General features: G+C 41.6%; 1 protein-coding gene across 2 annotated transcripts in view; it reads left to right on the top strand.

Moving 5' to 3' along the window:
* SEH1L (SEH1 like nucleoporin) overlaps positions 1 to 15849 on the top strand; it is a 35229-nt gene that overhangs the window by 8694 nt on the left and 10686 nt on the right. For both annotated transcript variants that reach the window (XM_066246806.1, XM_066246804.1), the window contains exons 4-5: positions 5307 to 5518; positions 13234 to 13332. In XM_066246806.1, coding sequence (XP_066102903.1) covers positions 5307 to 5518; positions 13234 to 13332 — 311 coding nt within the window. The remainder of the gene's footprint in view (positions 1 to 5306; positions 5519 to 13233; positions 13333 to 15849) is intronic.

The raw sequence follows: 15849 nt of genomic DNA, 5'->3' as shown, positions 1-15849 counted from the left end.
TTACAGAGACAGAGTCAGAGGGATAGACAGGGACAGACAGACAGGAATGGAGACAGATGAGAAGCATCAATCATTAGTTTTTTGTTGCGCGTTGCAACTTCTTAGTTGTTCATTGATTGCTTTCTCATATGTGCCTTGACTGTGGGCCTTCAGCAGACTGAGTAACCCCTGGGGCCAGCGACCCTGGGTCCAAGCTGGTGAGCTTTTGCTCAAGCCAGATTAGCCTGCGCTCAAGCTGGCGACCTCAAGGTCTCGAACCTGGGTCCTTCCACATCCCAGTCCAATGCTCTGTCCACTGTGCCACCGCCTGGTCAGGCAGTTTTAGTTCTTATATTTAGATCTTTGATTCCTTTTGAGTTGATTTTTGAGTAAGGGTTCAATTATTCTTTTGCATTTGATAACGTTTTATCAACACCTTTTTTTCTTTTTCTAATTGAGAGGGGAAATAGATAGACTCCCTCATATGCACTGACCAGGGTCCACCTGGCAATTCCTGTCTGGGGCCATGCTTGCAAGTGAGCTATTTTTAGCATCTGAGACAAAGGCTCCATGGAGCTATGGAGCTATTGGTTCCACAGAGCCATCCTCAGGGCCGGGGACTGATGTTCTTGAACCAGGGCTAAGGGAGGGGCATTTTACATGTCATGAGAAAGAGAAGGGAGGGGGGTAGAGAAGCAGATGGTTGTTTCTTCTGTGTGCACTGACCGGGACTTGAACCTGGAACATTTACATACCAGGCTAATGCTCTACCACTAAGCAAACCGACCAGGACCTTCTTAACACCTTTTATTGAAAAGACTATCCTTTCCCTATTGAACAATCTTGGAACCCTCATTGAAAATCACTAGACTGTATATGAAGGATTTATTTCGGGACTCTATTCCCTTGGTCTATATCAGTGGTAGTCAACCTGGTCCCTACTGCCCACTAGTGGGCATTCCAGCTTTCATGGTGGGTGGTAGTGGAGCAACCAAAGTATACATATAAATAAAAAGATAGATTTAACTATAGTAAGTTGTTTTATAAAGATTTATTCTACCAAACTTAGCGAAAATCCGACATAAAGTACTTGGTAAGTAATTATTATTATTATTATTATTATTTTTTTTTTTTTTGCATTTTTCCGAAGCTGGAAACAGGGAAAGACAGTCAGACTCCCGCATGTGCCCGACCGGGATCCACCTGGCATGCCCACCATGGGGCGACGCTCTGCCCACCAGGGGGCGATGCTCTGCCCATCCTGGGCGTCGCCATGTTGCGACCAGAGCCACTCTAGCGCCTGAGGCAGAGGCCACAGAGCCATCCCCAGCGCCCGGGCCATCTTTGCTCCAATGGAGCCTTGGCTGCAGGAGGGGAAGAGAGAGACAGAGAGGAAGGCGCGGCGGAGGGGTGGAGAAGCCAATGGGCGCTTCTCCTGTGTGCCCTGGCCGGGAATCGAACCCGGGTCCTCCGCACGCTAGGCCGACGCTCTACCGCTGAGCCAACCAGCCAGGGCTAAGTAATTATTATTATATACTTTAACTTGCTGTAACTCTGCTTTATAAATATTATAAAGTAAAGTTACTTCCCTACTTTATAAATCACCATTACTGTGTAACTGGTGAACGGTTAGAAAATATTACTACTAACAGAGATACAAAAGTGGGCGGTAGGTATAAAAAGGTTGGCTCCCCCTGGTCTGTATTGTCTCTCCTTATGCCAGTACCATACTGTTTTAATTACTGTAGGTTTGTAGCTTGCATGCTATTCATACTGTTTTACAATTCTTTTTTGTGATGGAAGGGGTTGGTCTCATTGCTTTTGTACTAAGGCCTCTCTAAGGCAAACGATTGCTTAAGAGAGGAAGATTTATAGAAGTAATTTTTCTAGCAACCAGTATGAGATGATCAGTTAGTATACTATAGGTTGAGTTTAGGAGTGGTGGCATATAAAGGATTTTTATTTTAACTTAAACATTTATTTATATTTAGTTAAATTAATTATTTTTTTTAAAAATTAATAATAAACAATATTTTAGCATTTGTGTTGGTATTGTTCAGTGGTGTTTGTAGACAGAAGTTTGCAAAGATGCTCTCTTTGCAGTTTATGTAATATTCTTTTAATATTGACAGTCCTTAAGATGTATTTTGATAACCATAGATAGTAAACTGTTGGTTTCTAAATTTTATTAATGTTTTCTGTCAAAAATAATCTTATGTAGATGCCAGAAAATAACTTATAAATGCTACTGTGGGATTCTGTAGTCTCACAAAACCAGCTTTGTCTCTACTAAATGCTTTCTCTTAAAAGTTAATAGTGCTGGTCCAAGTAGGGTAACTGACATTCATGCTTGAGGAAGGAAGTTGCATGCCTTCCATTTTACTGTTAAAGAATCTTAATTTATTTAATTTACTGCTAGTAGCATACTGTGCATGACAAAACTACCTATATGAAAATTCTAACATTTTCTGGGTTAGTGACCAATTCACTTTAGAGAGAATACTTAACATAATTTAATAGACCTTCTAAGGCCAACTTTCTTCTGCCACAAATGGAGAAATTAATTATAGGTCACTTATTTGTAACTGATTGCCAGCTGTGTATGTGGTATTTTGTCAACTACTTTGGAGGAAATTGAGGCCCAGGTAGATTTTTAATAACTTATTCAAGGTAGTATATTTTAGTAAGTGGCAGAGCAGTTCTATGTAATCTTTTTTTTTTTTTTTTCTATTTCTTCATTTTTCTGAAGCTGGAAACAGGGAGAGATAGACTCCCGCATGCGCCCGACCGGGATCCACCTGGCATACCCACCAGGGGCGATGCTCTGCCCACCAGGGGGCGATGCTCTGCCCCTCCGGGGCGTCGCTCTGCCGCGACCAGAGCCACTCTAGCGCCTGGGGCAGAGGCCAAGGAGCCATCCCCAGTGCCCGGGCCATCTTTGCTCCAATGGAGCCTTGGCTGGAGGAGGGGAAGAGAGAGACAGAGAGGAAGGAGGGGGTGGGCGCTCCTCCTATGTGCCCTGGCCGGGAATCAAACTCGGGTCCCCCGCACTCCAGGCCGACGCTCTACCGCTGAGCCAACCGGCCAGGGCCATCTATGTAATCTTAGAGCCTGTATTCTTTCCATTGTATCATCCTTTTCTTTTGTACAGTGGTCTACCTTCAACTGCGGAATATAACATTCCAAGACCCTCAGTGAATGAATGCCTGATAGTACCAAACCCAGTGTATACTATTTTTTCTATACATATAAACTTATGATAAAGTTTAACATATAAATTAAGCTAAAGAAGAGATTAACAACAACAATAATAAAATACACTGCTCACAAAAATTAGGAGATATTTCAAAATGAATATGAAGTGATAAAAAAAGAAGCATTTGACTTTTTATTAAATAAGAACATCAGAAAAGCAAACAAGTCAAAGAAAGTTCTGTTATGCAAATGAGATGCAAACCCAACTTTTATTTCATTGGTGAAAATGCACTATACAAAAGGCTGAAAGTACTGGAGTATCTGCATGTTCCCTGATCCCCTAATTTTTGTGAGCAGGACAGTTATAACAATATACTGTAATAATAGTTAATGTGAATATGGTCTCTCCAAATACCTCATTGAAAGAAATGAGTCATGTCCTGTGCTGGACGGTGAGAGATTTTATTCTGCTACTGAAAATACTGCCCAATTTAAAATTTATGAATTGTTTATTTCTGGAATTTTCCCTTTAATATTTTTGGACTCTGGTTGACCACTAGGAACTGAAACCACAGAAAGTGAAACTACAGATGAGAGAGGAATACTTTTTTTTCTTTTTTAAGATTTTATTTATTTATTTGAGAGAGAGAGAGAGAGAGAGAGAAAGGAGAGAGAAGGGGTGAGGGAGGAGCAGGAAGCATCAATTCCCATATGTGCCTTGACCAGGCAAGCCCGGGGTTTCGAACCGGCAACCTCAGTGTTCCAGGTCGACATTTTATCCTACTGCACTACCACAGGCCAGGCCGGGAATACTATTCTATACCTAACTTTTTTTTTTTTTTTTTTTTCATTTTTCTGAAGCTGGAAACAGGGAAAGACAGTCAGACAGACCGCATGTGCCCGACCGGGATCCACCCGGCACGCTCACCATGGGGCGACGCTCTGCCCATCAGGGGGCGATGCTCTGCCCATCCTGGGCATCGCCATGTTGCGACCAGAGCCACTCTAGCGCCTGAGGCAGAGGCCACAGAGCCATCCCCAGCGCCTGGGCCATCTTTGCTCCAATGGAGCCTTGGCTGCGGGAGGGGAAGAGAGAGACAGAGAGGAAGGCGCGGCGGAGGGGTGGAGAAGCAAATGGGCGCTTTCTCCTGTGTGCCCTGGCCGGGAATCGAACCCGGGTCCTCCGCACGCTAGGCCGACGCTCTACCGCTGAGCCAACCGGCCAGGGCCTATACCTAACTTTTTTTTTTTTTTTTTTTTTTTTCCATTTTTTCTGAAGCTGGAAATGGGGAGAGACAGTCAGACAGACTCCCGCATGCGCCCCACCGGGATCCACCCGGCACACCCACCAGGGGCGAAGCTCTGCCCACCAGGGGGCGATAATCTGTCCATCCTGGGCGTCGCCATGTTGTGACCAGAGCCACTCTAGCGCCTGGGTCAGAGGCCACAGAGCCATCCCCAGCGCCCGGGCCATCTTTGCTCCAATGGAGCCTTGGCAGCAGGAGGGGAAGAGAGAGACAGAGAGGGAAGCGCGGCGGAGGGGTGGAGAAGCAAATGGGCGCATCTCCTGTGTGCCCTGGCCGGTAATCGAACCCGGGTCCTCCGCACGCTAGGCCGACGCTCTACCACTGAGCCAACCGGCCAGGGCTAACTTTTTTTAAGTGAGAGGAAGGGCATTAGAGAGACAGACTCTTGCATGCACCACAACTGCGATCAACCCGGCAACCCCTGTCTGAGGCCAGTGCTTGGAGCAATCGAGCCACTGGCTGAGGGAGAAGAGGGAGAGAAGGGGTAGAGGGAAGGCAAGAGAATCAGATAGATGGTTGCTTCTCATGTGTGCCCTGACCTCGGGGATCGAACTTTGGAGTTTGCATGCCAGGCCAGTGCTCTATCCACTGAGCCAAGCAGCAAGGCCACATGATTTATGTTTTAGATTTTATTTATTCATTTTTAGAGAGAGAAAGAGAAAAGTGGGGAGGAGCAGGAAGCATCAATTCCCATATGTGCCTTGATCAGGGAAGCCTGGGGTTTTGAACTGGTGACCTCAGCATTCCAGGTTGATGCTTTATCCACTGTCCCACCACTGGCCAGGCTGGGCCACATAATTTAAACTGTTAATTTTTTTTTTTCAGGTTAAGAGGACAACACTAGTAGATAGCAGAACATCTGTCACTGATGTGAAATTTGCTCCGAAGCATATGGGTCTTATGTTAGCAACCTGTTCAGCAGATGGTGTAGTAAGAATATATGAGGCACCAGATGTCATGAATCTCAGTCAGTGGTCTCTGCAGCATGAGATCTCCTGTAAGCTAAGCTGTAGTTGTATCTCTTGGAACCCTTCAAGGTAAGCTTATACAACAAACTTCTGATAATACAATCCTTGTAAAACTAATTGGTAATTTTTAAGCTAAGCATCTGATGGTTTATTTTCTTAACAATATATACTTTTCAAGAAATAGTCATGTTTATCATGTTTAAAAATTTGTATTATGTAGAGTAAAAATTCTCCCTTCTCCACCCTGTCTCTTGTCCCCCTATTTCCACTTCACAGAAGAAGCCAGCCATTTAAAATATTTTGGTGTTTACCTTCTGGGCCTTTTTCATGAATGTACAGATAACTGTTTAATGCATATATAAATACACAAATGGATGCAAATGTACACAGATATATACTGTCATGCACAGGTGGACACAAAACACAGAGACATTTATAGACGCATGTTTCCTTCCAGCTTTCCTGTTTCACTTACAGATAACCTTGTGGGCATTTTTTGGTATATTAGTATAAATCTAGTTAGTCCCACATTAATCCTTTACTAGTACTATACAGAGTGTGACTCTGAGACAATACCATAACTGCTTTTTATTAAACTATTTGTAGAAATTAAAGCACTAGTGAATCATTTGGTAAAGAAAAAAATGTAAGTAATCTAGAAGAGTACAAAGTGAAAAGTAAAAGTTCCCCCACCCCTACCCCAAAATACTGTTTTGTTTTTAGATTTTAATTCTGGTAATAACTATTCTGTTTTTAAATGTTTCACTTACACCTCTGGCTCTTGCTATGTCTCTATACTCACTGTGTAGTAGCTGAATATAGCTTTTCACTTCCTGATTTGTCACTAGATATTTGTGCAACTCTTGATACTTTAATTATGTTGGTAATCATTGTAATTTCAAATGATACATGTATTTCTTTAGTGATTTGTCATTTTTTAGACTAAATATTGACTTAACTTTTTTTTTTTTTTTTTTTGTATTTTTCTGAAGCTGGAAACGGGGAGAGACAGTCAGACAGACTCCCGCATGCGCCCGACCGGGATCCACCCAGCACGCCCACCAGGGGGTGATGCTCTGCCCTTCCGGGGGGGTCGCTCTGTCACGACCAGAGGCACTCTAGCGCCTGGGGCAGAGGCCAAGGAACCATCCCTAGCGCCCGGGCCATCTTTGCTCCAATGGAGCCTCGGCTGCGGGAGGGGAAGAGAGAGACAGAGAGGAAGGAGGGGGTGGGGGTGGAGAAGCAAATGGGCGCTTCTCCTATGTGCCCTGGCCGGGAATCGAACCCGGGTCCCCCGCACGCCAGGCCGACGCTCTACCACTGAGCCAACCGGCCAGGGCCTTGGCTTAGCCTTTTTAAAAGAAATTAGCTTATTTTGCTTCTACCTCACATTTACCCCTCTATTTCCTAAGTTTGTTGCATTGCTTGTATACTTGCAAGATTTACAATATTTATATTTACATTTTGTCATTAATACCTTTGTGTTTTGTCTTTTGACAAGTTGATTCTGAAAATTGAGGAGCAACCAAATTGGCAGTATTAGATTATGTCAATATTCATTATTGGTGTAAATGTAATCTATTTCATGAAAACTGTTCACATACAATAATCTGGTGTTAATTTATGATTGATGCTTTCTTTGTTTCTTGGTTTCTTTCCTTTTGGGTTATACTTGGCTGTCATAATTTTCATATCACCTCTTGACTTCAGATTGTTTTCGTTTTGGTGACATACCTCCTAAAGCAGTTTTATTTTACACGTGGGATGGATGGCAAACTTTGAATGTTGCATACCTGGAAATGTCATAAATTTACCCCATTCTTAATTATAATTTGGCTAGTTTTAGAGTTCTAAGTTCACTGTAAGAATTTCACACGTGCCTGACCAGGCGGTGGCGCAGTGGATAGAGCGTTGGACTGGGATGCGGAGGACCCAGGTTTGAGACCCTGAGGTCACCAGCTTGCGCGCGGGCTCATCTGGTTTGAGCAAAAGCTCACCAGCTTGGACCCAAGGTCACTGGCTCGAGCAAGGGGTTACTTGGTCTGCTGAAGGCCCACGATCAAGGCACATATGAGGAAGCAATCAATGAACAACTAAGATGTCATAACGAAAAACTGATGATTGATGCTTCTCATCTCTCTCCGTTCCTGTCTGTCTGTCCCCATCTATTCCTCTCTCTGACTCTCTGTCTCTGTAAAAAAATAATTAAATTAAATTAAAAAAAAAAAGAATTTCAAACATATTGTTCTTAACCCTTACTGTTGGTAATGAGAGGTCTGAGGTCAGTCTGATGCTGGTTCTTTTTTTTAGGTAGCCTCTTTTTCTGGAATATTTTGTCATATTTGAGCTCTGTTGAAAGTTTATTTTCCTAGTTTGTGGTTTGCCATTTTGACTCTGATGACTTGATAGTCAAACAGAAAGTTGTGAATTTTAAAATTCTTATTTATTTATTTTACAGAGAGAGAGTGAGTCAGAGAGAGGGATAGACAGGGACAGACAGACAGGAACGGAGAGAGATGAGAAGCATCAATCATTAGTTTTCCATTGCGTTTTGCAACACCTTAGTTGTTCATTGATTGCTTTCTCATATGTGCCTTGACCACGGGCCTTCAGCAGACTGAGTAACCCCTTGTTGGACCCAGTGACCTTTGGTTCAAGCTGGTAGGCTTTTGCTCAAACCAGATGAGCTCGCACTGAAGCTGGCGACCTCGGGGTCTCGAACCTGGGTCCTCTGCATCCCAGTCCGACGCTCTATCCACTGCGCCACCGCCTGGTCAGGCAAAGTTGTGAATTTTAATGTAGCCAAAGTTGTTCCTTTATTTTCATAGTGCCCTTTTTTTCTTTCTTTTTTTTTCTAGAAATTCTTTCTCATCTTAAGGTTGTCAAGTGTATTCTGAAAAGTTGTTGATTTTGCTTTTCACGTTTAGGTCATTAAATCTCCTGGACTTGCTTTGTATATATATAGTTTGAGATAGTAGAATTCTAAAATATAACCTGGAAACTCCTAGATATTTTTTCTTTTAAAATATAGTTTTATTAAAGGAAATTTCAGACATGTATTGCAAAGTAATTAATAGATGTACAGTAGACAGATCCTCACATGTCTATTACCTAGCTATAATAACTCAGAGCTACTCTTATTTTATATATACATGCCATCTCCCCAATTCCCCCACCCCTAGAAAAGGATATATCAAAGTAAATAAAGACATATACTATTGGGTGTTGGTCTTTTTTTATGTATCCTGCTGATGTTTATTGGTCCCTTTCAAAATAAAGGTCTTGTCTCAAATTGAGGATATTTTCAAAATTTTATTTATTCATTTTTTTTAGAGAGGAGAGGGAGAGACAGAGAGAGAGAGAGAGAGAGGAGAGACAGAGAGAGAGAAGGGGGGAGGAGCTGGAAGCATCAACTCCCATATGTGCCTTGACCAGGCAAGCCCAGGGTTTCGAACCGGCGACCTCAGCATTTCCAGGTCGACACTTTATCCACTGCGCCACCACAGGTCAGGCAAATTTAGGATATTTTATGATTGTTGTACAACTTATTCTCTTTTATTGTCTTTTCTTTCTGGAACTCATTGATTATTCCTGGATTCACTCTATATCTCTTTAAAATTATTTAATGCTTTACCGCTCTATCTTCCAGATCTCCAGCTTGTTCTCCAGGCACTCATTTTATTTATTTTTTTCTTTTTTGAGAGAGAGAGAGAGAGACAGAGACAGGAAGGAAGAGAAATGAGAAACACCACCTCATAGTTGCGTCCCTTTAGTTGTTCATTGATTGCTTTTCATATGCGCCTTGATGAGGCGCAGTGGGTTCCAGCCAAGCCAGCGATCCCTTGCTCAAGCCAGCAACCTTGGGCTCACGCCAATAACATTGGGTTCACACCAGCGACCGTGGGATCCTGTTGATCAGGTGTCCCCCAACTAGAGCCCGTGGGCAGCATGCGGCCCCCTGAGGCCATTTATCCAGCCCCTGCCGCACTTCTGGAAGGGGCACCTCTTTCATTGGTGGTCAGTGAGAGGAGCACTGTATGTGGTGGCCCTCCAATGGTCTGAGGGACAGTGAACTGGCCCCCTGTGTAAAAAGTTTGGGGACCCCTGCTGTTGATGATCCTACGTTCAAGCTAGTGAGCCTGCATTCAAACCAGCACCCTTGGGTTTTTGAACCTGTGACCTCACTGTCCCAGTTTGATGCTCTATTCACTGCACCACCACTGGTCAGGCTTAAGGCACCCATTTTATATCATCTATTGATTATTTTGACAATCATTTTTAATTGTTAAGTCTTTTTCTCTGATTACTCTTTCATCAACACAAAGCACAAAAATGGAGAAAGCGTGGTGGTACGTAGAATGCAAAAGAGAGACTTGTTTTCAGTATGAGAGCTGAAACAAGCAGGCAGAGCCCCACTTTATACTATTGCCGCGTGGATCGTGGTTGTTGAATTTGCAGAGCAACTTCAGTCATGTTTGTGAATAACTGTGAAGGCCCCAAGTATTGGATTTGGGAGTTACAATTAAATTTTAGCAAGTATGTTGATTTACAAATATAGAATCTGCAGTCCTGGCTGGTTTGCTTAGTGGATAGAGCGTTGGCCTGGCATATGGATGTCCCGGGTTTGAATCTCAGTCAGGACACACAGAGAAGTGACCAACTGCTTCTCTCCCCCTTCCTTTCCCCATTCTTTCCCTCTTCCCCTCCCACAGCCAGTGGCTCAATTGGTTCGAACATTGTCCCAAGCTCTGAGGATAGCTCAGTTGGTCCCAGCCTGTCAGTTTTGGTGCTAAAAATTGGTCAGTTGATTAGAGCAGTGGTCCCCAATCCCAGGGCCGCAGACGGGTAAGTCTGAACAATGTTTTATTTTTTAAAAATGACCAGATTCCCTCTGTTACATCCGTCTAATACTCACTCCTGATGCTTGTCTCGTAAGTTTGACAATTATATTTAAAAATACCACAGTTTTTACTCCGGTTGTGTAATTTTATTTTGTGCATTTATCCGTCCCACCCTAAAGGCCGGTCTGTGAAAATATTCTCTGATATTAAACCAGTCCGTGGCCCAAAAAAGGTTGGGGACCACTGGATTAGAGCATCAGTTTATGATGGAGTTGCTGGGTGTATACAGTTCCGGGCGCACGTGGGAGTTGGTCTATCTCCCCTCCTCTAACTTAGAAAAGAAGAGAAAGAATCTGCAAATGATGAGGATCTGTGTTTATTTTCTTAAACACCTGTATACCTTGGTCTTAATCTTTCATGAGCCTTGTTTTCCTTAAGTATGTGTTTGTTTTTGCTTATCTATTGTGTTTATAATAAGAGAGTGTTATGGCTAGTAAGAAAACTGGTATTTGTATCTTTCTTCTGTTAGGTGATCTGTTTTCTTAATAGCTCACTTTCTTACCTAGAGCTTGGGCTGAGTTTCATGTAAGTAGGTGGAGTCGGGTTAACAGGATTTCTTTGTAGGGAGTGCCAAAATGCCAAAGTCAGGACACCTTGACATGGGGGATGCAGCACTTGAATGTATTTTGTTCCTTCTTGTTCCCCTCCCTGCCAGATATGGAGTACTGCTACTATATTTCAAGTTTATGTTCCAAATCATCTCTCTAGGATCCCTGCTCATACTTTAGCCTGGAGCAGACTTAGCTGCCAGCCTTAGGGTTCTTCTGATTACAGTTCTGTAAATGAATCACTTCCTGATTGCCCCATAACCCATTCCTGTCCTTTGTATTTGTTGAAGATTGGAGCTTCTGGAATTTCCTCCTTACTGATAGTGGCATGGACTCTTCCCCTTTGCATTTTCTGTCTCACCTCCTGCTTTCTGTCTTAGAGTGCTTTCAGATTTCTTGATTTCTGATGGCATACTCTGATTTCTAGCACTGTTGTAGTGTTACTCTTTCATCATTTCCATGGAACCTTAAGAGGGGGAGAAGGGGCTGTCGACTCCTTTACTATATACAGAGAGCTGGGTGGTTCTTCTCACTTCTTGAGTCTTCTCACTTCTTCTCACAGTCTAGATGTGAACATAATATTTCTGGATGTACAAATGAGGGGAACCCCAATTCATTTGTTTTCCAAGTGTTTTATAATTTGATTTAAAAATACTTTAAAATATATTTTTAGTAATGTAAGAATATGTTATTGTAAATGTACTTTTGGCGTTTGCTCAAATATTTAACATTGTTAAAAAGAAAAAGTTATATTTGTAGAACATTTAAAAAGAGAGTGTGAGATATAAAAATTACTTTAGAATTTACATCTTTTTGAGTGGTCAAGAATTATTATAAATAACTTGTAATTTTACTACTATAGAACTTGCAGTTTACCTGGTATTTTTCTTATATTAGGTGACTTGATCCGTTATCAGGAGATTTTAATAATAAAGAACTAAACCTTTTTCTTTCCATTACCACATTTGTTTTCAGCTTTATGAGTTGGCGATCACAATACCACGCTCAAAGGTTAAACAGGGTGTCATGTTTATAGAGATATTACTTAATCTTGATGAGGGAGGCAAAGGAAATCAATGTCTAGGTAATTAGATATTTAATTAAATAGAAATAAATCCTTTAGCCTAGAGTTCAGAAGTGTTCATTCTCTCTTTGCTTATTTTTTTCCCCCTTTAAAATGAGTCTAGAGAAGAGAATGATATATGGGAAGCATGCCTTCCTGAGGGTCTTCTTTATGCACGAAGTACTTAAAATATTTTTGTTGTGAATTTGGTCACCATAGGGTTTTTTCATTCCATAGTTCATGACCTGATTTTTCAGGAGGAAAATTTTGAAGACCTTGTGTTTTAGTTTTTGTTTTTTAAATCTGTTGACTGCTTGAAACCTTTTCTTTTGGGAAAAGAGCTACCATATTTCCCCATGTATAAGATGCTCCCATATATATGACGCAAATTATTGATAATTTTGGGGCCCGAAATTTGAAAAAAAAATTATATAAAGCTATTGAACTCAAGTTTTATTTATCATAAAATTCATACAACTCCTCATCACTGTCAAAACTCCCATCCATTAGCTTGTCCTCATATGTGTCTGATGACAAATCACTGTCTTCAACAACGAGTGCAAAAACAAGCGCGAAAAAGCAGGAAATGCAAGTAAAAAAACTACAACCACTGTATAAGATGCATCCAGTTTTTTTTGTTTTTTTTTTACAGAGGCAGAGATAGACAGGGACAGACAGACAGGAACGGAGAGAGATGAGAAGCATCAATCATCAGTTTCTCGTTGCGACTTCTTAGTTGTTCATTGATTGCTTTCTCTCATGTGCCTTGACCGTGGGCCTTCAGCAGAACGAGTAACCCCCTGCTGGAGCCAGCGACCTTGGGTCCAAGCTGGTGAGCTCTTTGCTCAAGCCAGATGAGCCCGCGCTCAAGCTGGCGACCTTGGGGTCTCGAACCTGGGTCCTTCCTCATTCCAGTCCGACGCTCTATCCACTGCGCCACCACCTGGTCAGGCAAGATGCATCCAGTTTTTAGACCCCAAATTTTTTGGGAAAATGGTATGTCTTATACATGGGGAAATACAGTATTTTCTTTCTCAGCTGTAATAAAATATGGTAATGACAGTGCAACAGGATGATATCCTCAGTCCCCATGCCAAGCATTCTCAAGGACACACACACTTCCCAGGTGTTGCTGTGTTCAATGTATGGCAGGGATTTAATCACAGTCTTGCTGACTTGTAGGTTGTAGAACTGCTTGATGCCAGTTTTTTAATTCTCTGAATTAAATATAATAATTTAATCTCATGAAGTATTTTTACTTTCTATTTCTAGCTCTCGTGCTCATTCCCCCATGATAGCTGTAGGAAGTGATGACAGCAGTCCAAATGCAATGGCCAAAGTTCAGATTTTTGAATATAATGAAAACACCAGGTCAGTACTGCTTGGTTTAAGTATTGTTCCAAATTGCATTTAATCTTTTAAATGTTATTTATTTATTAACTGAATTGTGTGTTACTTATTTACTGATTTCTTATATTTCATGTTCTGTGATAGACAATGATAATATAAAATTGAATAATATGGAGGACAAGGTAATTGATTTCTCAGTCTGAACCCACTTGCAGGGAAAACAAACAAAAATGATAAAAAATAGTGTTGAATTTTATAAACTAGGATAATCAGGATGTTAAGAGTTTATTACCAGGGGGAGGAGGCAAGGAAGGTTCACCCTAAAGCAAACCTATAGGATGAAGATTTAGCCAAAGAGGGCAACACATTCTAGGTGGAGAAAACTGCATGTGATAAGGTCCATGAACAAGAGAGCCAAAATATTTTTTACTATGGTTGGAACATAGGCAAAAAAGTGTGATAAGAAATATGTAAAGCTTATATCCTCCAGACCTCATGTTCAATGTTTCGATTTTATCTTAAGGGTCATATGAAGCCATTGAAAGATTTTTAAGTTGGGGAATAACAGGATCAAATGATAGTTTAATTCTTCTATAGGTGTGTAGAGTATTTTGGAAGGAACATGAGTAGATTAGGGATACGATACTGTTATTATAGTCCAGGTGGGAGATTATAGTGGCTTTGAAATAGAGTAATGGTAATGGGGACATAGAAAAGTGGACATTTTGAGAATAATTAAAGAGTTGGTATCAGTAGGATCTGGTAATTGACTGGATAAAGGTAAAGAAGAAGGGGAAATAATTTCCAAGGTCTGGTTTAATAGTTCAATGGGTAGTAGCAATTTCTTGAGATAAGGTATTCTGGAAATAGGTCAGGTTTGAGTAGAATGTAACAGCATGTGAAGAAAATTTTAATTTTGGTCATGTTGAGATATCTATAATACCTCTGAGAACCATAAAAATTGTGTCAGAGGCCTGACCAGGTGGTGGCGCAGTGGATAGAGCATTGGACTGGGATGCAGAGGACCAAGGTTCGAGACCCTGAGGTCGCCAGCTTGAGCACGGGCTCATCTGGTTTGAGCAAAAACGCTCACCAGCTTGGACCCAAGATCGCTGGCTCGAGCAAGGGGTTACTCGGTCTGCTGAAGGCCCACGGTCAAGGCACATATGAGAAAGCAATCAATGAACAACTAAGGTGTCGCAGTGCGCAATTAAAAACTAATGATTGATGCTTCTCATCTCCGTTCCTGTCTGTCTGTCCCTGTCTATCCATCTCTGACTCATTCTCTCTTTCTCTCTCTCTCTCTGTTAAAAAAAAAAATTGTGTCAGAGGTGTACTCAGAGTCTTACAGGAGAAAAGAGCAACAACCATCAGGTGATTGGCTGGGCTTGGATGTGCTAGAGAAAATTCTTAGGTCCAGTAGTCAGATATTGCATGGGGTCAGAAGTAGAAGAGAAAAACTATTATAATTCCTATAGGCTTGGCAATTCAGAATGTTATTACTTTTTAGGGGTTTTAAGGGGCTCTTATACCTGCCTTCTACCTTTCTTGATTCTTGGTTTTTTCAGAGAGGCTCTCTTTTTAGTGGTGCTGTCCAGTAGAACTTGCTGTGAGGGTGGGAATGGTTGCTATCTAACATTTGATGCAGTGGCCATTAGCCATGTGTGGCAATGCAAACTTGAAATGTGGCTGTGCATCTGGAAACTGAATTTTTTCATTTTCATTAGGCATGTGTGGCTAGTGCCTACTAAATTAGCACACTTCTCTGCAGATAAAAAGCGAACTTGTAAGGATGAAGTGGAGTGGTATAACTTCCTTTATCACTACTAAAAAACTCAGTTTCTATTGTTGATCAGCTTTACTTCTTTTATTTATACTGAAATATTAGGAAATTCAATTATCCTTTTCTTTTAAAAGATACTAATAGCCTGACCTGTAATGGCTCAGTGGATGGAGCATCGAGCTGTAACACTGAGGTTGCGGGTTTGAAGCCCTGGTCAAGGCACATACAGGAAACAACTACGAGTTGATGCTTCCTGCTCCTCCCCAACCTTCCCCCCTCCCCCTCTCTCAAATCAATAAAATGTATTTAATAAAGAAAGATAATAGCTGATAAATCGAAATTTGTTACAGTTTTAAGCTAAGCTTAAAAAGTCAGCAGAAGAAAACCTGGGAGGTTATATGTTTCCTGGAGCTGCAGTAACAAATCACTACAAAGTGCTGGTTTAAAACAAATTTATTCTTACCTTTCTGGAGGCCAGAAGTCTGAAATCAAAGTGTGGCCAGGGCTGTGCTTCTTCTAAACTCCTTTCTGACTCTTCAAGCTTCTGGTGGCTGCAGGAGTTCCTTGGTGTGTGACAGCTAACTCCAGTCTCTGCCTCTTTCATCACATGTCAGTCTTCTCTGTGTCTCTTCTTTTCCATTTTTCTGTCTTGTACAAGGACACTCAACATTAGATTCAGGGCATACCCTAGATCCAGGAGATGTTCTCATCCCTAGATCCTTTTTTAATGGGTTTTTTTTTTTTTTTTTGAGTTT

This window comes from Saccopteryx bilineata, chromosome 11 (assembly GCF_036850765.1).
Source record: "Saccopteryx bilineata isolate mSacBil1 chromosome 11, mSacBil1_pri_phased_curated, whole genome shotgun sequence".
In the NCBI taxonomy this organism is placed as follows: domain Eukaryota; kingdom Metazoa; phylum Chordata; class Mammalia; order Chiroptera; family Emballonuridae; genus Saccopteryx; species Saccopteryx bilineata.
This window is presented reverse-complemented; position numbering and strand designations above follow the sequence as displayed.